Here is a 21,491-nt window from a genome sequence, read left to right as displayed (position 1 = left end):
TACAGTATTAAATAAAGGAAGTACTTTGTGGGAAGTGGTAGAATCGATGGATAGCAATTTCCCCTTCTTTGGAAAAAAGGAGAGTGGGTAATGGCTACCTTTAGGTATACTCCACAGACATTTTACTTTGGAGTGTGATGTTATATATAGAAAAAGGCCTTTAAGTTGCATGTTAAATAGAAAGCGACAAGAGAAAGAAGGAAGTCTTTCTATCTTATAAATCTTATGAGTATTTCTTAGAAATTAGAAGTAGTTTCATTAGCAGAGGTTTCTTAATTTCCAGTTACAGTCACAGTTCCCACTTCTTACTCTTCAGCTGGACGCCTCCCAACAGTCCCAGGCTCCACTAGACTGATCCTGGTTTCTGTTTTCTTTCGTTCTTTTTTTTTCCTTTAAGTTACTTGTTCTATCCCAGAGAAAATTTTCACTTAGGTGAATTAGAGGATAATTCTGTGTATAAGAGAACACTGAGAAATATGCAGAAAACCACGGATTCACAACACAGGGAAAAGCATTGCAATGCCGTCTGCTCTCCTGCTTTTAATACCTTTAGAACCAGTTTTAGTTGACCGACTATCATAAATGGGTTTTCTGAAATCTAATTTTAAAATCCTTCTGATTGAAGAGTTACTCAGATAATATAAAAAGTTGCCCCAAAACATCACTTCCTCATATAGAGATCCTAAGATATTTATGCAGCGACTGTAACTACTTAATTGTATCACTTTTATTCAAATAAGGAAGTATGTTGAGTTACTTCTGAAGAGGATGTTAAAATACTCTTAGTGTTGAAAGGTACCTTGGAGAGCGTCAAGTGCAATTCCCCATTTTAGAGTTGAGGAAACTGGGGCCTTAATGGGCCCCATGATTTCTTCAAGATAACACATTTCATCAGCAGCAAACTGGGACCTAGAACCTAGACCTCCTGGCTCCCAGGCGAGGTGCTGCCTACCGGTCTGGCTGTACTGTATCCAGCAGGTCCTGGGCCTGTGAGTCCTGTTTGAGGTGAAGGCTGATTGCGTCCTGGAACAAAGACATCGCACCATGTATTTCAGTTTTTTAAAAAAAGAAAGAAACAAGAAACCATGTACTTATACCCCAAGTGTCTATTCACGGTCCAGTTTTAAGGTTAAGCTGAATTCAAGTGTTTTTACCTATATTATCTTTCCGTGTCGTTCCAGGGCTTTTGGGTGCTTTGAAGCAGGAAGGAAAAAAAAGTTAGTCATAAGTAAACAATCAAGCCATATTGCATAACATTGGCTGGCTGTTCTGTTTCATTACCAGCAGAAATGGGGGCATGAGATGGAAACAAAAGTACTTTGCTTTAGATAATGATGAAGGGTATTATCAGCTCTGGAGGAAATATCCCCAAAAAGAGAAAAATTAGGATACTGAGAGTGACATTCATGGGAGCCAGCTTAGCACTTGGTCTGAGACCTCATTCAGAAGGTCACTTTTAAGGTGACTTTCCCAACAGAGCTCTCTCCTGTGAACCTTGAAAACACATGGTCAGCTTAGGGGGATGGTCACAAGATGCAGCTGCGCTGTTTCCCAGAGCTTGGTGGACAAGCAGCTCCGGAGCAAACAGACAGCACTACATTTTCCGAGTCACACAAGAGGCACCTAGTGGCACTGTTTCAGGGCTTCACGCTGTAGAGGTCATTATGGATAAAGGAATCTCACGATGGGATCTTTGGGATTTCTATAGCAAAATCCTGCGATGAAGGTAGAAGACAGGCACATCGCATTACCAAATATCTGCCTTATGCAAGACAATGTTAAACTACGGTTCAAACTCATTAGAAAGGTAGTAAAAGGATGAAATGAAATAAACTACTTTTGGGGCCAAAAGGGGTTAGGGGACACTATTGAGCCTGCATCTCATATTTATTCTTTTTGAAAGGAAATTCAAGTGTGATTGTTGTATGAAATCCATCAGCTTTTTAAGAACTATAATCTTAATGAATGGCTTCTAGTTTTTATAGCCTTTTAAGCAAATTTAGTTCAGCGTCATTATACATTAAAACATTTCTGTTATCTGAAATCATCGAAAAAACACTATATTCTTGGACCTGAATTAATAAGGTTTAATTACAATTATTAATTTTTAAAACTCCAGAGTTAGTATAGTACATTTCTAAACATTTGACTTATTCTGAAAAGAATTTTGAAGGCATTCTTCTTAAAATAACATTGTACAATCATTTCACATCCAAAGGATATATGAAATATATACAACACAGAGTGCAAAACAACATGAGAACTGTGCAGAAATTAAATGGACACCCATTAGAAACTATATACAACACAGAATGGAAAGAGAAAAAAGATACAAAGTTCCAAGGTATACATAAGGATGGGAGGGGGAGTTTAGAGTTGGACCAAGAAAAGACTCCGTATGCCTTTGAACACTGGAGGGGCTGACATTTAGAAATAAGACGAGGGATCCATTTCTATGATGCAGAAGTCTTGTTACCTTCCATCTCTCGCCTAGCTACCCCAGGACTGGGAGGGGCTCCAATACCTTTTTAGAGAAAGAACAGAAGCTGTATATTGTTCAGGGCCCGTAGCACAGAATGAAAGGCAGGCACACAAAACAATTTCTGAGTTAAGCTTACTTTTGCAAAAAAGTTCTTTCACTGTTTTAAATTTCTTCAAAGATATCAGTACAAACCAAAGTGACTTTAGATGCCTGGCCCAAACCTGAGTCTGGCCCTTTCCACCGTTAGAATGAAAGAGAAGGACAGTTTGCTTTGTATATCTGACATTACTAGCAGTAGGAAACTGAAAAATATGTGTAATGAAAGCCTTTGCTTTATGATCATCTCAGTCTTTATATTCAGAGTTAAATCACTAATAAAAGCTCCAATATTTGCCAGTCAAAAAGGAACAAAAATCTTAAAGTTCCGATTTCATATGAAATCTCTGAGACTATATTAGTCTCTTAGAAGTTAGTTTTTGATGCATTATTTAAAAAAAAAAACCTAAAAGTACTGTAATTACTTTCTCTCAGCTTATTGCCTTCAAGCAGTTACTGGTTTATAGGGTTAAAAAAAATACACTGCGAACATTGTCTACAAAAGAATTGTGAAGAGAAGCGATTTTTTAAAATTAAATCAGATTTCTAAGTAAGCCACTGAGCTGCTAACATGTACAACTTTTCACAAATTTATTTAGCAACTTATTTTCTATAGATTGTTTTCCTAATTGAAAGAGAAAATAAATAAAAGTCTATTATAACTATAAATAAAAGCACAAGTTTGAAACGGGAAAAATTAATGTTTTCTGTAAGTCAATGGAAAAGTTATACTCCAGCAGTATTTTGCAGAAGCCGCAGTGCTGAAATAACTTTGCTACCCTTATTATACAAAGTCATTAAAATCTGCACACAGCAAAGTCAATCTGTAACAACACACGAGTCGGTCCGCAATGTCCTTAGGCAGCTAGACTAGAAAGACCAACTGCATGTGTATAGTGAGCCTCCATGATATTAAAACTGGATTTGTAAAAGCTCTTCTGTGGGACTGAAATATCTTACCTCAGCCTTTCCTGAGAATTAGATTAAATAAGCTTGTCAAATGTATACCTCCAACTACGCTCAGTGAGAATTTTCATGTAAACCAAGTAAACTACACTTTTAACAAAAAGTGACCCATGTGTTAGTAAGAATTTCCTTATTGAAATATATAAAAGAAAATTGTTCTTACATTTTAAAAATGAGGCATGAATGTTATGACAAGTTATGATAAAGCCATGCAAAATGAAAGCTATATTTCAGATAATTATTTTAACTTTAAATTGCGTTTCTAGGACACTTTGCTAATCCACAGGCTACTGGCAAGGGAATGTACTAGAGCTCTAATACAATCTAATATAATCAAATACTTGGGAAACATTCTATGTTCATTGTGCCTGAATCACTTTTGAAAGTAGTATGATTTGGGGGAATTAAATCTTTGTAACCAAATTGACAGTATTTGTTAAGAAAAAGTATATCCGGCCTTGATGAGTAATTCACCTCTATCTGGGAAATGGAAGTTCTTGTTAATTCTATTCACTAATGAAACCAAGCTCTAGTCTTTTACTTAACAGGAATATAATGGAAGTTTGGAGCTATTTTTAACTTGGCATATAAATGTCATTCATTTTGACTTTTATCAAACAAACCTAAAATGTCTTTCAGTTATAGGAATCAAACTCCAAAAAAATTAATGAACCAAGATCCATACATTACAACAAATATAAATGGTTACCTCCAAATTCTTTTCTAGCAGGTACAGGACTCCTAGCCCCTTATGGTTCATAAGAGAATGTGCAGCAGAAAGGAAATGACATTAAATAAAGAACTGAAATGTCAAAGATTTACTATAGCATTCATGATGTCAAATATCATGTAGAAACCACATATTCATGTCTCAGTGCTATAAAAAAGCTATTATGTAATGCAAATGCTTCTAAGTAGAAACATTATACTTATTTTAAAAGAACATTTAAACAAATATATAGAACTTTATAGTAAATAAGTATGTGTATGTTCTTCAGTTCTAATCATGCAGTTTATAGAAATCAGTACAACCCCATTAGCAAAAACAAAACAAACCCTTCTTTCACACTTGTAAAAGGTCAGCTCTGAAAACATGTTACAGGAATCTAGTTGAGAAACAATATTTTTCCCTGTTCTGCCACAGCCACCACGTTTTTTAGAGAAAAACTGAGGAAGTAGCACCAGTGACAGAAAAACAGTCAAATCTAGAAGCTAGAAGTTCGAAACATGCAAAACAGTTTTAAACAGAGTGGAGGGAGATTTTAAATCGAGCAAAAATGGAAATAAAATGGTTTGTTACCTGCAGGCGGAGGCGGTCTTTGTGGGGGGGCTGGACGCGCAGGAGGAGCAGCTGGGCGGGGAGGGGGGGGCCGCTTGGGCTCCAGGGGCTGAGTGTCAACAGGAGAACCTACCAAAAAAGTACCTGAGGTAAGAGGCTCACGTTCCAAGTGGATGTGAGCACAAAGGTACCTTCTGTACGTGTACGATAAATTATTTTGCTAATTTTCTAAATTTGTACTACAGTGTAATGATACGCATTTTTGGTATCAATAACATAAGCAGTTCTGCTACTACATTAACCTTTGGTACCATGAGAGCAACCAGGCTAGCTCTCTGTGGACTTCTTACCCAGGCCCCAGGTGCTGAAGGGGATTTATCAAGCGGCCCTATTAAGACAGCACAAAGGGGGCTTCCCTGGTGGCGCAGTGGTTAAGAATCTGCCTGCCAATGCAGGGGACATAGGTTCGAGCCCTGGTCCAGGAAGATCCCACGTGCCGCAGAGCAACTAAGCCCGTGTGCCACAACTACTGAGCCTGCGCTCCAGAGCCCACGAGCCGCAACTACCGAGCCTGCGTGCCACAACTACTGAAGCTCGCGTGTCTAGAGCCTGTGCTGCACAACAAAGAAGCCACCACAATGAGAAGTCCGCACACCGCAAAGAAGAATAGCCCCTGCTCGCTGCAACTAGAGAAAGCCCGTGCACGACAACGAAGATCCAACACACCCGAAAAGAAAAAAAAGAGACAGTGGTTATATTATTTAAAAAAAAAAGATGGCATGAAGCACTGTGTGAGTTAAGTCATTTGCAGTCTACTGGCCAATAGAGAGAAGAAAAAGAAAAGGGTGTCTCTTCTCTCTATACCCTGGCTTATCTTGAATTTATTGAATGAAGCCAGTCCTCTAAGAGTAGCATGGGCGAGCTAGAGAAGTTTATGAAATGGAAGGTATTTTCTGAAGACATTGGTTAGCATGGAACAGTGACTAAACCATGTAACGTAACAACCTCCAGAGACAAATCTTCCAACTTTGGAGAAGTTATGACTATCAAGTTGAATTAAAATATAATTTGTCTCTTTCGGCTTCATATTATAATTTAGGTAATGTACAGATAGATAGTTAAGCCCGAATAGTTATGGGTTCTGACTATAACGATAGAAAATCACCAATGATAAGACATGGACAAGCCTGGCCACATAGAAAAAGAACTAAGAAAAATTCTCATCTAGTGACAGTGATGAGTATCCTTTCCATTTAGGGCTTACCATCTGCGAAGTTTCCTCTTTTGTATGCACAGAAAACATGCTACACTTTAGCCTATGGATATGAAAGTTAAAACAAAAATGGGTCTCCAAAGGAGAGGCAAAGGCATCAGAGGTTTAACCGTCTAAGATCAAATGCATTAGCCAGGGAAAGTCATGCAAAACTTTAAGTTAAATACATACTTTGTGAAGCTGGATGCCCAGGTGTTCTTGATGGAGCTCGACTTGGTCTCACGGGAAGGGAAGGCACAGGCCCCTCTGATATGGTAGGTGACTGGCAGGGACTGGTCCGGGGTGAAGAACTTGGGGAAGTGCCAAGGCCAGAACTGGAAGACGGCTGGAGATGCTGAGGAAGGAGTTCCTCTACCTCAGCGCTGTAGTCATCAACATCACCTGAGAAAGTGCAAGGTCAGCCAAGTTACCACCATGTTAACCTTCTCAGAGATTTTTTTTCCAGCAATCTAGGCTTTAAGGGGTTATATACATAAAATAAAAATGTTTAACATTATGACACTGCAGACATATATAGGTTAAGCATGTGGGCATATATAAAAATTTTATACGTATAAAAGTAGAATTAGCGCAACCGCTCTTACAGGAAATGTAACTGAAGATAGTCTTCTGTTTCAGAGCCACAGGAGGCCAGTGGTGACGAACACCTGCAGCTGGGTTGACTCCAGAGCTTTCACTATTCCACTGGGCAGCTGTCTCAGTGCTGGCTGACTCGGAAGCTTAATGCTCTCCCTCCAAACCGTCCTTCTCGCCAGTGGAACTGCCCGCTCCCCCGTGCCCTCAACTCAGGTCCTGCCCTTGCAGTAGACAGGCTCTCACACAGCCACACACCTTCCCCAGAAGTCTCCTCCCTACTCTGTCCCCTGTACTGCCCCAACCTGACATATACACAACAGGGGGGAGTTAGTTCTCCCCTGAGGTCTCCTCACCTCCTCTTTCCTTAGGGTTGGAAGGTGGGGTCAGGGTGCCCCTTGCAACCCAATTCCAATTGCAGAACTCAATCTTCCAACCCTGAACAAAAAGGCCTATTTCTTTGAGGCTGTGCCATCACGAATTTATGTAGCACCCTCAACCCCCGCCTGCTGGCATAATCTCCAACCTCCATCATTCTGGTTTCTTGAACCCATTCACTGAGGACTAAGGAGAGAGCAAGCGGGTAAGTTGGCTCCTACCATCTTTCTGGGCGACATCGAAGTCCATGTGGTCAGCCCATCAACAACCTGATGTCTCTTCCCTGATGACACTCTCCTCCACTCCTGACACATATGCCCCTTGGAACTGCAGTGCCTCTGAAACAGTGAACTCAGAACACTGCACTCTGACGACCACTTCCCAGACTTTTGCTCTCGCCCTCAGTTACTCTTTGCTCTTTTGACTTCACCAGGATCCAGCCCTTTGATTTTGCGTCTCTGCATCTGTCTTCACATCCTCTGGTTCCTCACCTCAGCCGTTTCCCTCCTGCACTATTCTTCTATCGCGCCTGCATCAGTTCCACTGTCTAACCTCTCCATAACTGCGCACCTGGGCTGCTGGGTGCTGCAGCCAGAGACAACCACGTGGCCCCGATGACTGAAGCCACGTTAACTCTGTGGTTTTCAGTCTCATCTGGGCTCCCAGGGCTGCCTGGTAATTCCACCATTTCCTGGCTGGCTCTCCCTCTGACCCCTTCTCAGGAGCTTCATCTTGAACCTTCTCAATTCTCCTGAAACCATGAGTTGCCCCACTCCTTAAACTTCACAGAGAAAAGGGAAGTCTTAAGATGGGACCCCCTCTCTTCAACAACCTGGCCCCCAACTGGAGCTTAACCACGTGGTCGGCACTCAGGTATGTGTGGATGGAAACAGTGGGGCTTTGCCCAGCTCTGTTTTCCCAGGGACCGTGTTCTGCCGCTCATTCCGCCCTGCCCCTCCCCAGGGGCGTCAGCCCTTTCCATCAGCACTAAGCGTTCTCAAGCGTCTGCATTTCAAAATAACACTCCCTGGAGCAGCTGCCTTCCTCTCTCTTTCCCCCGCCTTAGCCAAACTTCTGTAAAGAGTTGCCTACAGACACTCTCTGCACGTCTTCGCCTTGCATCCACACCCCGATTTACCACCATCTGCCTTCTTCAATCCACTGAAATCACTCTCCTGAATGTCACCAACAGCCTCCTCCCCTGGGACTAAACCCAAAGGGCAGGCTGCGGTGCTCACTTCTCCTTCTTGCCACAGACCACTCTCCCTTGTTATCTTTTCTTTCCTTGATTTTTAAGCTGATATATTCTCCTGGCTCTTTGACATTTCTGGTTCTTTCTTCTCATTTTCCTTTTATGGGCAGCCTCCTTCTGCCTGTCCTTGAAGTCTGCCTTTCTGTTTGATCCCAGGACCAGTCCTCTCCCATCTCTATCTCATCCTCCTGGCCAAGCTAATAAAAATGCATGGCCTTAAACTGTCATCAGAGCTGCCTGGTGGGCCCCGAGCTCTCTGCTGAGAGCCAGGCCCACACACCCACAGCCTACATCTGGGCCTGATGGACCCTACAGACACCTCAGACTCATATTCAAAACCAAATCCACCTCCCATCCACACCCACTCCTCCTGCACAAGCATACTTGCATCGTCTACTTAGATCCTTTTTGTTCCCTGAGGTCTCTGCACATTCCTTCTTCCTGGTTCACACCTTTCTATCCTCTTTAATCTAATTCTCACTCAGTCCCCAGACTCTCAATTTCAGTTTCTCTGGGAGAACTCTCCCGACTTCCCAACTCTAGGTCAGGCAGCTGCCCCATGAACTACTGCAGCATGGTTCACTAGTGCATTGACGTCACGTGATTACAACTGCCTGCTTACTTGTCTGTAACACCAACTGAGCTGTGAGCTTGGGGAGAGCAAGGATGACATCTGTTGAATTTCCAGCACCTAGCATGTACCTGGCACATGAAAGGTACTACATAAACATGTGGACCAAGTAAACAAATGAACAGTGAAATGTGAAAATGAGATGATCTTCTGAGGTGTTCAACTCTTAAATGCATTATCTAGACATACAGGGTATCACAATATGATGCATTGTCATTTTATAAACTAAGGTACGCATTTTAATGGAAAATATGCTAAAATAATATAGCAGATATATAGCATTAAAAAGCAAATGCATTTCTTAATCACATTTAAGGAAATTACTATATCGAGATAATCTGTCCCGAGCTCCAAACTTGAAATGATTACATTTATATGGCTGGGTTCAGTTTCAAATGCATGTGTTCCTAGCCACTTTGAGAATCTTTTAAAATTACTTTGAAATATATCCTCTTTTGAACAGACTTGTGGTTGCCAAGGGGGAGGGGGGTGTGGGAGGGATGGATTGGGAATTTGGGACTAGCAGATGCAAACTATTATATGTAGAAAGGGTAAACAACAAGGTCCTACTGTAAAGCACAGGGAACTATATTCAATATCGTGACAAACCATAATGGAAAAGAATATGAAAAAGAATGTATGTATGTATGTATGTATGTATGTATGTATGTATGTATGTATGTGTGTGTGTATAACTGAATCACTGCTGTACAGCAGAAATTAATACAACACTGTAAGTCAACTATACTTCAATAAATTTTTTAAAAAAGAAAGCAGTGTATCTTCTTTTGTAGTAATTATTTTGAACTCATTTCGGCACACTGAGCTTCTACTTTTCTACCTTAACTACAATTAGGGGGACCAAACCACACACCAAAAATACCACTTTGTGCTCTTACGACACAAGGACATAAACTAACATTTGTAAAGGTCTTGACCTTTGCATGGCAGAATGGCAAATACATTTAAGTCTGGGTACAAGCAAAAGACACACAATACGATGCAAAACAAAATCTCATTAATATCGCTCTCAGTGTTACAAGAAGGAAGAGAAGGATACACATGGAGACTGAGACTTTACTGATGGGAAGGAAACATGCTGAAGGACAGCAGTGAATGTGTTCAACAAGCAGACCTTCCATGTCGAAGTCGGCCGCAACCTCCGCGTCTTCACCCAGCAGGGTGGAGCTTGTTGAGGACGGCAAGGGGACGCTGATTTTCTCTAAACTCATTTCTTCTTCCAAAGTTTTGATCCAGTCTGGACTCTTTAAAGTAATAGTTATAGTCCGACCCAATAACTAGTTGAGTAAAAGAGATATAAAATAAAAAGTCACTGCATGAAAATTCACTATCTTGGAATAAAGTGCCTGCCTCAGTCATACTACAACAACAGTATAGGCTTAATTCAGCTAGACTCAATTCAACATAACCATTTCACATATACTCTATTTTTAACTAATTTTTTGTTTGGTTTTGGTTTGGTTTTGGTTTTGGTTTTGGGTTTTGGCGGGGTGGGGTGTTTTGGCCGTTCCACGCGGGTGGCAGGATCTTAGTTCCCCGACCAGGGATCGAACCCGGACTCCCCCTGCAGTGGAAGCACGTAGTCCTAACCTGGGAATTTCCTTAACTAGTTTCAAATGTCCCCAATCCTCCCTTTAAAAGCCTGTGTTGCTAAATCTCAGGTCTTCTTTCTTAGGATGCACACAGATTTAAGTTTCCTTTGCTGCAGTAAGTATCTTTCCCTGGCCAGATATAAATTCACTGACAACTCTACTACATAATTTTATACTTCCTATGATTTTGATTCACAGATTAAATAATTGTTCCTACATGAGACAACTAAAGAAAGGACAGTAGAAGATCCTTAAAATACTTTCCCTGTTCATTTGGACCTTCCTAACTTGGTATAATGGTCTTCAAAGGTGCTATACTGTCAAAGTAGTTTCAGCATTTCAAACGTCAGAAGAATATTGAGAGAATTTAAGACCATTTTAAATCTTCAACAAAAGTTAATCATTCTGAAAACAGAAAGATTGGTATCTGTGAAACTGGCACCCTGCCTTTCCTATAAATTTGAGAAGCTTTTAGACAAAAGTATAATCTAAAACAACCAACATATTATAATCTAGTTACACTGTCCTGTGGGTGTATTAAAAAAAATACTTTCCTTACGTGCTATTGACATTAGAATTCTTTGAAGGCATAGGCTGGAGAGGTTGAAAGCTGCTGGCCTGAACAGCACAGCCATGTTTAACAGGAATTTAGTGTTCATCCTGAGCTTTGAAGTCAGAGTCCTAAGAATTAATAATTCTTTACTCACTTATTAGACCAGATCAATTAAATTTCAGAACTTGGCAACAGGCTTCATATGCCATTTGTTACTTTTTAAAGTCAACAGCATTCTTTATATATTCACCAAAGAATACTAACAAGTATTCTTAAGCCTCAGTCACTATAATGGCCATTTAAGAGGCACTTCATCAAGAATATCCACTTGGCAGAGATCAGAGCCAAATGAAAAGAAAGAAATTTAGACGACAGAAAAGAAAATGCTCAAGAAGGTCATCCTTTAGGTTTGCCCTGCTTACGCTATATACTTTTTCCAGATTCTCCCCTGGATCGGAAGTGCTCCTATTGATCTTGCGTCTAGAAGATTTCGGGCTGAAACAGTGGTACTAACAAAGATAGACTAGAGGTTTGGAAATGTCTAACTTTCAAAAGGATAAATCAAACCTTATTATGCATTTTCCCAAAACATTATTTTTTCAGAATGTTGAAAATCTTTTAAGGGAGATAAGGGTGGGTCCTTTCTAAGAGCATAACATACATGACTAGACTTGAGGGTGAGGAACAGAGCTGAAAAGAAGGGAGGAAAAAACCAAACAAGGAAAATGATCAGGGGAAAGACAAAAGAAATATTCAGAAAGGGAATAAGAGCTGACAAAGAATGCCAAACTGAGAGCCGCTCTTAAATATTTACAGCACCATGGGAGAAGGAAGGGCTTTTTAAGATATCAAAGGTAGAACTAAACTTAAAGATCAGTAATCTCTATATGGTGAAGACACAACAAAGTCATAAGGCAAACTGGGAAGAATATCTGCAGCATATTATGAAAAGGGATTAACATCAAGGGAGCTTCAAAAGATGAATACCCCAGGGGAAACATGAGCTAAGGTCACAAACAGCTCCTCAGAGAAGTACAAAATGACCAATAAATTACAAGAGCTAGCAATCAAAATCTTAACACAGAAGTGACATACTACTTCTAGTTTTTCAGACTGTCAAAGTTAAAAGACATCCAATACTGATTAGAATGTTGGATGTCAGGTAATCCGAAGCATAATACAACTAGATACATTCCTTCTGAAGAGCAGTTAGCCAACAAGTATCAACATTTACTATGTTAATATCTTTGTCCTAGCAAATTTACATGTAAGAATTTATCCTAAGGAATAATAGGATAAGCATGCAAAGTTAGAGCGTACACAGGGGTTCCCTGGAATGTTGGTTTTAGTAATTAAAAGCTGGAAACAACCTAGATGTCTATTAATAGGAGTTTGGTTAAATAAATTTATATATTTATCCACATAATAAAATTAATGCAGTCATTAAAAATGACATATTTGTTCATATAGAAAGATGTCCATGATATGTATGTCTCATTTTTGTTAATATATATGTACATGTATATGTAATCCCATTTGTTTTAATATATATATATGCGTATGTGAAGGTTAAGAAAAATTATTTTATAATGGTAGGACCACAAGTGGTCTTTATTATTTCTTCATACTTTTCTGTGTTTCTTAATTTACTTTTGCATGAGCGTATTACTAATGCATTTGGGAAAAACAAGCAAAACGCTACAAAATCTATTTCAAAAGCAATATACACATGGAAATCTTTTTCTCCAAGGAAGTGGAAGTTATGTAACAGAAGAGGAAGCTCAGGTAAATCTTTACAGAGTTGCCTGCTGTTGGAGAAATTAGGCCTGGATTTTAGTCCATCCTATCTAGTGACCATATACTTAGATATACAGGATTTGTCTAAAAGCATTCAGAAAAAACTAACAGACATAGCACTTTACAGGAGTAAAACTATTCCAGGACATTGATGTAAGTTTCCCACAATCAATGACATTTCAAATCGCAGGTTAGGAATATCTCCACTAATTACAAATTTCTAAAATGCTTCAATGGGATGGATTTGGTATCTATGGGAATTATTTTACCTACGCTTGAAAAAGGGACCTGGGTACCACAATCCAAGCCAATAAAACAAGTGCCTTGGAATAATGAGCACATTCCTCCTTTGTTTTCTTGTAAGTGAAACATTTTCTTCCATTTGCTAGAAATCTTTTCTACTATATAGATGAGCCAGAATATCTATTCCAATTTAAAATTTTAAAGTTTTATATAAGAAAATATGATAAAATAAAATTTGGTAGTAAACATGTTTTCTTCTTAGTCTATATCAATGATTAACATCTCTAGGGAGGGACCAAAATAATCCTAAATTAGTCTTCAATCTAGTCTAAATAATAAATATTAAAGCACAACACTAGGTCTTTTATCCTCCTGAACTGGAAATACATTTAGATAATTTGCTGCATGTCTCTAAAATACAATCTTCAGACACTTAATTACAGAATGGTTTAGACTCAACAAATGCTACCTTACCTCTTTACCATTCAGGCTCAGAACACTCAAGGCAGAGCTTCCCTCCAAAAATGTAACCCACATTTTATCTTCTACAAATCTTTAAGGAAGGGAAAAACAAACAACAAAAAAACCCATAATTAATACCTAAGGTATAACTAGCCCAATGACTAGTCCAATGATTATTGATTAACAAGGGCTTATAGAGGCCACGAAATAAGAGCGAGAGCAGCAGGGCCAGCGGTGACCTGGAGAGGGCACTCTTTCCCTAAAAGCATTCAAATTCCAATCTCTTTCCAATGCTTCGTTACTAAAACAGCCTGCGGAAGACATGGACCGGTGGACCTCCAACTGTGATGCCTGCTAATCCAATCCTTCATCTCGTGGACAAGGAGAAAAGGGGCCAGAGGTGAAGTGGCTTGTTCAAAGTGACCCTACGAGAGTAAAATACAGGGCTAGGACCCAATTCTCCTGACCCTGTAGTCCAGTATTATGTATTTTCACTGTCTCAGTGACTTTCCTGAAGCAAATTTCCTTTGACCAAGAAAGAAGACAGGGAGTTGTCACACACACACACACACAAAATTGACATCCGTCAATCAATCAATCAGACTGGCCCCAAGGAGCCTTAGATTATGGTCCTTGTTTTTATTCAATGACAGGCATTTAACCCTCTTGAGACTTCAAAGGCCTGTGCTATAATTCTAAGTTTATAGTTTTGAAATAAGAAACCCCCAAAAGGAAAAATAAAAAGGACACCGGAACAAGCTCTGAAGGAGATGGTCACTGATACGTAGTAATGTTATCATGAAAAAAGAAAACAAATTATAACATTATCAGTCTTATTTACAGAAACAATTTTACCAGTTGAACTACTCCCAACTGTATAAATCAAGTTCAGAAATCCTTGCAGATTTTTCAGATGAGAGACAGTAAAACATGTACATGCGTACATACCCACATACACACAGAACATAGGTAAGAGACTCAGTTTCTTTGGCGTAAAGTTACTAAATTGCAGGATGCTGCCATTTGAAAGACACAGGGACATCATTCCTACCTAAAGACTACGAAGGGGATCTTTTTCAAATTCTTGGCAACGGACCAGATCCGTCCTCCAAAGGTTATAATCACTACCAAAAGGCTGCATTTACGCTGCACCAGTCTCCCCCACGCCAAACCCCATTTGTTCTCTGATAGTGGTAGTAAAGCGTTTGTGGCCATGTGGCAGGGCTAATTTCTTGGTCCTATCCTTACTTGGCAATGTGCCCCCTATACATTTTGAACTTTAGCAAGAGATTCTGGTTCTGATATCCATGGATTTATGTACGACCTTTTAGAAGCTGTATTTTCCTCCTTTTTTTCACTCACGAGGATAAAAGCTTCTAGACTTTTCCCCCAATTAATATAAGTATCTAAATTTGCCCCATCTACATTTCCAGGGGACCTCTTACTTACATATAAAGACCTCACTCATTCCCAATGGTTGCCTTATTCCAGAGCAAAAAGTGATGATCAGTTTAGCCTACCAGTGACAGGAGTCCTGCCCTTGTTTACTTTCATCGTCTGCTTTTTCTGTTCTAACTTGGTTGTCTAAGGTGTAACAACCAGAATATTCCAGGTGAGGAGGCACAGCATGGTTTTATAATGCTAGGATAATGCCTTGTTTTGTTACCAATACTTTTTCCAATGATAACAAGCATTTTGGGGAAAGTTTTCAGCTCCACTTTAACACCAAGTTCTTTAGAGACTAGGATAAAGGCAGAACTTTGGGTTCTCTCTGGCCCAGTGCAATATTTTAACTTGCTCAAAAGGGCATTTATCTGCTACTGTGCTGCCCACTCACACAGTCCATGTGATGCTCCTGGTGGTTTGGCATTTCTGTACTTGGCAAAGCTTACCGTCATCTGGAGATTTCACCATGTACTTGCTAGAGTCTTAAGATCTCTAGACACTGTTTGTTTCATTTTAAACCTTTGGGGTAGATCTTTGTCAAAAGATTTCAGGTTAAGTCTAAATACAATTTCCTCTCTATTTGCCCATTTACTCTCAGAAAGGAGAGTAAGGTTTCCCAGGCATGTTTCTCACTCCAGAAGAAACTATCCCATCTTCATTCTGTGGAGTATTCTGTTCAGCATCTAGGAAAGCCATTACACACATGCTGATCTTCCCTAGATGCCAAACAGGAATCGGGTCTTCCATTTGTCCTCTGCTCTGCCACAGCACCTAATATAGAGATTTGCCCACTAAATAGCTATAAAACATCCCTAAATAAACAGATGAACAGCACAGAAAGGAATTTGATAGTACCTCTTCCCTATGGAATTCAATACACGTTATTCAGTCTCTCAAGATTGCTGGGCATTTGGAATAGGCCGTTTTTTTTTAAACCACACAAGAGGCATCTGGTTCTGCAAAAGGCAGACGGTTAAGTCAGTGATGGAAACCAAGATGGGAAAGAATGACTCCTGACTATTCACCTGGCAGGGCTGCTCCTCCATCAGATGGAAATTAAATGACTTAAAATTACAGAAAACATCAAATGTCTTAAACCGAGGGCAGAAAAGTCACTCCGCTTTACTCCCATCACTCCTTAAAAAAATGAAATATCAATCACATGTTCATTCTTCCGTAGGGCTTACATGTTATAGTGTATAGGAATCTCGAGAGAACACATCTAAATGTGCACCTATTCGTGTCATCAATTGTTCATATAAAGTTTTACTACTCAACTTTAAACTTTCTAAGTAGCAAGTCCAGTTTCAAAACCTATGAGCTCTTTGAATAATATTTCTATAGTATGATTCGCCTTTAGTTCAGAAATACAAATACTCATATACTATTCAAATACTAAATAAAGTGATTTCTAACACAGAAAATATTATTTACAAATCATGAGCTGCTTTTGGACAATAAATATTTTACGTACCTTATGAGTATAACTTCACCAAAATTTGTAAACTGTTGCAGAAGTTCATCAATCAAAGCATCATCGAAAAAATTATTTTCTGGTAGAGAACTTTTGATTGAGACCAACACCGTACCATCTGGTGGACCCTGAACGGCAATTACTTCTTTATAAATGTTCTGCCTCTCTTCAGCTTCCACTTCAAATATATCGATATCAATCAGGGCAACGACAGGCCTTAGGCATAAAGGAAGGAAGATGTGTTAGGAACGTTTAAGGAAGGATGTATTTCAAACAAATTTCAAGCACGATTAGGAATACAGAGACTGTTTAAACCTATGGTCAGAAGTCTTCAGCTCGGCCCTTCCGTAGTGCAGCAAAGTGCCAGGAGTCCACGTGTAGAGGATTTTGCTTCCATCTTGGAAACTAGCATTTAGGAGATCTAAATCTTCAGCTGCAGTCAGAATAAAACAAAACATAAGAGAAGCCACCTGAGCATGATCAATCATGTGGAGCTCCTTCATTTCACTGGCTTCAGTTGTCTGAGGCTGGGAAGCCAGACACACTTGGTAATAGGGAGGAAGTCTAGACACCATTAAGTTAAAAAGGTTTCTTGGTGAGGTTATCATATTATGCTTTACTCAGTTAAAATTAAGATGAGCCTTTACTCTGAGGCTACTTAAAGGCCTGTGACCAGATAGTGTTTCAAAAATAATTGAACAGACAAGTTAGCAGTTCAAAATATCTGCAAACCGCTTGAGTTATTCAAATTAGAAATCTTAACTAGCACTCAGTTGACAATTCTGTAAAGACGTTTCCCTGCTTCTCTTTGTACGACACTACATCACTGAAAGAAAAGAGATTGAAAAATTAAAGTATTACAAGCAGGTCTGAGAAATTTTTTTTAAGTTTTATATTTAAGTTGAATTTACTTGATTCTAGATAACCTGTGTTGAAAAAAAAAAGTAGTCCTCCTCGCCTTATTCGATGTTTATATCATTCCCTTCCTCCTTGTAAAACTTGCACCAGCTCACGTACATGAAGAAGTCCATTTCCCAACCGTCCCAACCTGATCTATCAAAGGGCCATTTCCTTCTTCTCCAGAGGACGCGGTCTGTCCAGGCAGGGGTGCGGCACTTTTCACTGGTGTCGTAGTCATCAGAAAACAAATCATATTTATATGTTGGAGCAAAGGTTACTTTTCCTTCTAAAAATCCTCTAAAAATCTAAAATAAACATACATAAAGTAAGTTATTCGAAAAGGCCAAAACGTTCTGTTTGCATTCAGGCAGCCATGCGTTAAATGTCTATTATGTGCTGGAATCTCATGAAATTTATGTGCCTCTGATGAACACTCCTAACTGAATGGAACAGAGCTTAAGAAAAAATAACCCAAGACGTGGGCTTTATCATGCCACTTGTCTGACACGTGATTAAGCAAAGTACAAAAACGTGAACAATGGAATTCCACCAGACTTTTGAGCTACATGACACATTTAGAACTGTATGGGATTTTGGAAATCAGATAGTTTGATGTCTTATTCTCAAATGAGGAACTGGGGCCTAAGAAGGTTACATGGTATCCATCAGAATTTATTGGGGCCTAAGAAGGTTACATGGTATCCATCAGAATTTAAGTCTGATGACCAGAAAGATACTATATCAAGTGGCTTCAATCACCTCTTCTTAAAAAAATTTTTTTTAAATAAATTCTTCCAACTTTTGTGGTCACGAGTTTTTAGAGCTAAGTCTCAAAAAGGCAGATGATACGAGAAACAACAACATCAAAATAAAGCAAATTACCATAGGATCTTAAAGCCAAAAAGCTCTAGCCCTGACAAGATTCTAAATTCGCTATTACTGTAGGAAAAAATGTATATTCTTCTACTTGAAAGTGAATCTTATGGAGACACAATATATTTTTCCTCCTGGAAATTATGACTTTTCCTTTCCTTTTCTTTTTTCAAAAGACAAGGCAATTTTCTATCTGTTAAACTATAGATATATATTTACTAAGTATAAAAAGGCTCCAAGAGGTTAAAAAAAAAAAAGCAACACTTTAAGGAAAGTATGTTTTCATAATCAAAGGTCCCCTTCTTCCCAATGCAAGTATCTTAAGTATGTATCTACCTGTCCAGCATTTTTCTGGTTGATAAGCTGATCTCCGGCTATAAGAGAATCCCAATTTTGCTGTCTTATGAGCTCTTTCACTTCTTCATTAGGAAGGTCGATTCGGTAGTTGAAATCACCACACCAAAATACGTAGTCATGGGAGAACAGCATCCTCCCCTGGAAGCAAAGAGAGAATTTTAAACAATCAATTAAAAAAATGTTTTACAACTTTTTCTTTGCCTCACCCCGCCATGTCCGATTTACTTAACCCCACAGTAATTACACATGAAGTATCTAATATTCAGGTGAACAATGCTGACATTTCTAGGAACTACCTTAAATTTTCAAAAACTGATATAGAATTTGGGGTAAATTGAAACACATTTCAAAGCGTCCTCTTCAAAAACAAGCAGCAAGAGTTTACCATTGGAAAACTCAACTTCCGCGCTATTTCCACAAAATCTTCATTTCGTTCTTTGACCTGCGATTGTCCTGCAGCAAAGTGGCTGCAGACGAAGCAGAGGCTTGTGGTGTGGAACAGCATTCGTATTGCGACCGCTCCCTTATTTCCAGTTGCGCCTCCCATTCCAGTCTTCACAGTATCAACTGCAACATCCCTTTAAAAGGAAGAATTCTAAATCAAAGATCAGAAATTCCAATAGTTCTGTGTGCATAAGAAAATAGGAATGTCTGTTACATAATTATAACATTACACATTGTGGGGCACTTTGAGGGCAAGCCTGTGAAAGAGTACAGTGAAACTATTAGTGATTCTTTACTCAAGAACACATTTAAACAGAGTTACGATATGATCCAGGGATCCCACTCCTGGGCATATATTGGGAGAAAACTATAATTCTAAAAGACACATGCACGCCAATGTTCACTGCAGCACTATTTACAATAGCCAAGATATGGAAGCAACCTAAATGTCCATCCACAGATGAATGGATAAAGAAGATGTGGTACAGGGACTTCCCTGGTGGTGCAGTGGTTAAGAATCCGCCTGCCAATGCAGGGGACACAGGTTTGAGACCTGGGCCAGGAAGATCCCACATGCCGCAGAGCAACTAAGCCTGTACGCCACAACTAATGAGCCCGCGTGCCACAACTACTGAGGCCCACGCGCCTAGAGCCTGTGCTCCGCAACAAGAGAAGCCACCACATGAGAAGCCCGTGCACCACAACAAAAACCCAACGCAGCCATAAATAAATAAATGATTTTTAAATAAATAAATTTAAATCTTCAGAAAAGTTTAAAAAAAAGAGTAAGTACTACTTTATAAACAAAAAAGAAAAAGAAAAAAGAAGATGTGGTATATATATACAATGGAACACTACTCAGCCACAAAAAAGAATGAAATAATGCCATTTGTGGCAACATGAGTAGACCTAGAGACTGTCATACTAAGTGAAAGAAGTCAGAGAAAGACAAATACCATATCACTTATAAGCAAATGAACTTATTTACAAAACAGAAGTAGACCCACAGACACAGAACACAAATTTATGGTTACCAAAGGAGAAGGGAGGTGGTAGGAGGGATAAATTAAGAGTTTGGGATTAACATATACACACTACTATATATAAAATAGATAACTAATAAGGGCCTAGTATATAGCACAGGGAACTCTACTCAGTACTCTGTAATGGCCTATATGGGAAAAGAAGCTAAAAAAGAGTGGATATATGTATATGTATAACTGATTCACTTTTCTGTACACCTGAAACTAACACAACATTGCAAGTTAAACCCCAATAAAAAATTTTTTTTAATAATAAAATAAAATGAAACATAACCAACAAGGACCTACTGTATAGCACAGGAAACTATACTCAACATTTTGTAACAACCCATTAGGGAAAAGAATCTGTAGAAGAATAGATATATATACAAATGTATAACTGAATCACTTTGCTGTACACCTGAAACTAACACAACATTGTAAATCAACTATATTTCAATTTTTTTAAAAAAAGCACATTTAAAAACAAGAACCATGAACAAGTGTTTCTCTGAAGCCACAAACATGACAGGCCTTTTTATTATCTGATGTTAGGAAGCAGCCTTAGGAGAGCCATCTGTTTACTGACCTGATGAACGGAGCATGCTGTGGTCTGATAAAAACAAACAGACAGACGCCCACCAACTGCTCGGAGGCTAGCAGCACATACTTGTTGTCTCTGGAGATGGTCTTCTGAAGTTCCACGGCCCAGAGCTTCTGATTTGTTGTGCTAACAGAAAATATTGAAAAGGGAATCTTCAAAAGGATGGTGACAGTAATATAGCCTGTATTGTAAGACAGTTGTCAATTATACCTTTATATGCCCACATTTAATAAAACTACTGACGTCACGAAATCCGCACCAACAGTGAAGTCTTTAGGCAGGCTGAGCTTTTTTGTTTGTTTCCTTTAAAAAGGAAAACCCAAAATTTAGCCAGGAGAACACCCACACTTCAAAGTCTATCCTATTACTCCTTTACAAAGAAAATATGAGCTTACTGATTAAATGAGTGCTCATCATGTGAGTAATCTCAAGCTTGTACACTTTATTTTTTCCTTAGTATTCATTGGGATAACAGAGAAGAACATGCTTCCAGATACATTCCCCCCCCCTTTTCTTATTTTTATGGGTTATATCTTAAAAAAAACTTATAATGGAAAATTTTAAACATCCACAAAAAAGAGATAATCATAAAATAAACCACCGTATACCCATTATCCAGCTTCAACAATTATCAACGTTTTGCCCATCATTCTTCTTCCATATCCCCTCCCCTTTTTTTAAACCTGAAATATTTTAACCCAAATATGAGATATAGGCCATTTCACCCAGAAACACTTTGGTATGCACCTGTAAATGCAACAGGACATTTTCAT

The 21,491-nt window shown here is 39.0% G+C and overlaps 1 protein-coding gene across 4 annotated transcripts in view; it reads right to left on the bottom strand.

Annotated features, from left to right (window-relative positions):
• SYNJ1 (synaptojanin 1) overlaps positions 1–21,491 on the bottom strand; it is an 87,595-nt gene that overhangs the window by 10,350 nt on the left and 55,754 nt on the right. For 2 of the 4 annotated variants that reach the window (XM_060098550.1, XM_060098552.1), the window contains exons 15-26: positions 20,704–20,844; positions 19,034–19,226; positions 18,628–18,786; positions 17,567–17,723; positions 16,834–16,951; positions 16,519–16,734; positions 13,611–13,689; positions 10,066–10,228; positions 6,268–6,477; positions 4,845–4,952; positions 1,155–1,193; positions 953–1,023 (exon numbers count right to left, since the gene is read on the bottom strand). In XM_060098550.1, coding sequence (XP_059954533.1) covers positions 953–1,023; positions 1,155–1,193; positions 4,845–4,952; positions 6,268–6,477; positions 10,066–10,228; positions 13,611–13,689; positions 16,519–16,734; positions 16,834–16,951; positions 17,567–17,723; positions 18,628–18,786; positions 19,034–19,226; positions 20,704–20,844 — 1,654 coding nt within the window. The remainder of the gene's footprint in view (positions 1–952; positions 1,024–1,154; positions 1,194–4,844; positions 4,953–6,267; positions 6,478–10,065; positions 10,229–13,610; positions 13,690–16,518; positions 16,735–16,833; positions 16,952–17,566; positions 17,724–18,627; positions 18,787–19,033; positions 19,227–20,703; positions 20,845–21,491) is intronic. The other 2 variants (XM_060098551.1, XM_060098553.1) reach the window with 2 other exon arrangements.

This window comes from Mesoplodon densirostris, chromosome 5 (assembly GCF_025265405.1).
Source record: "Mesoplodon densirostris isolate mMesDen1 chromosome 5, mMesDen1 primary haplotype, whole genome shotgun sequence".
Classification (NCBI taxonomy): domain Eukaryota; kingdom Metazoa; phylum Chordata; class Mammalia; order Artiodactyla; family Ziphiidae; genus Mesoplodon; species Mesoplodon densirostris.
This window is presented reverse-complemented; position numbering and strand designations above follow the sequence as displayed.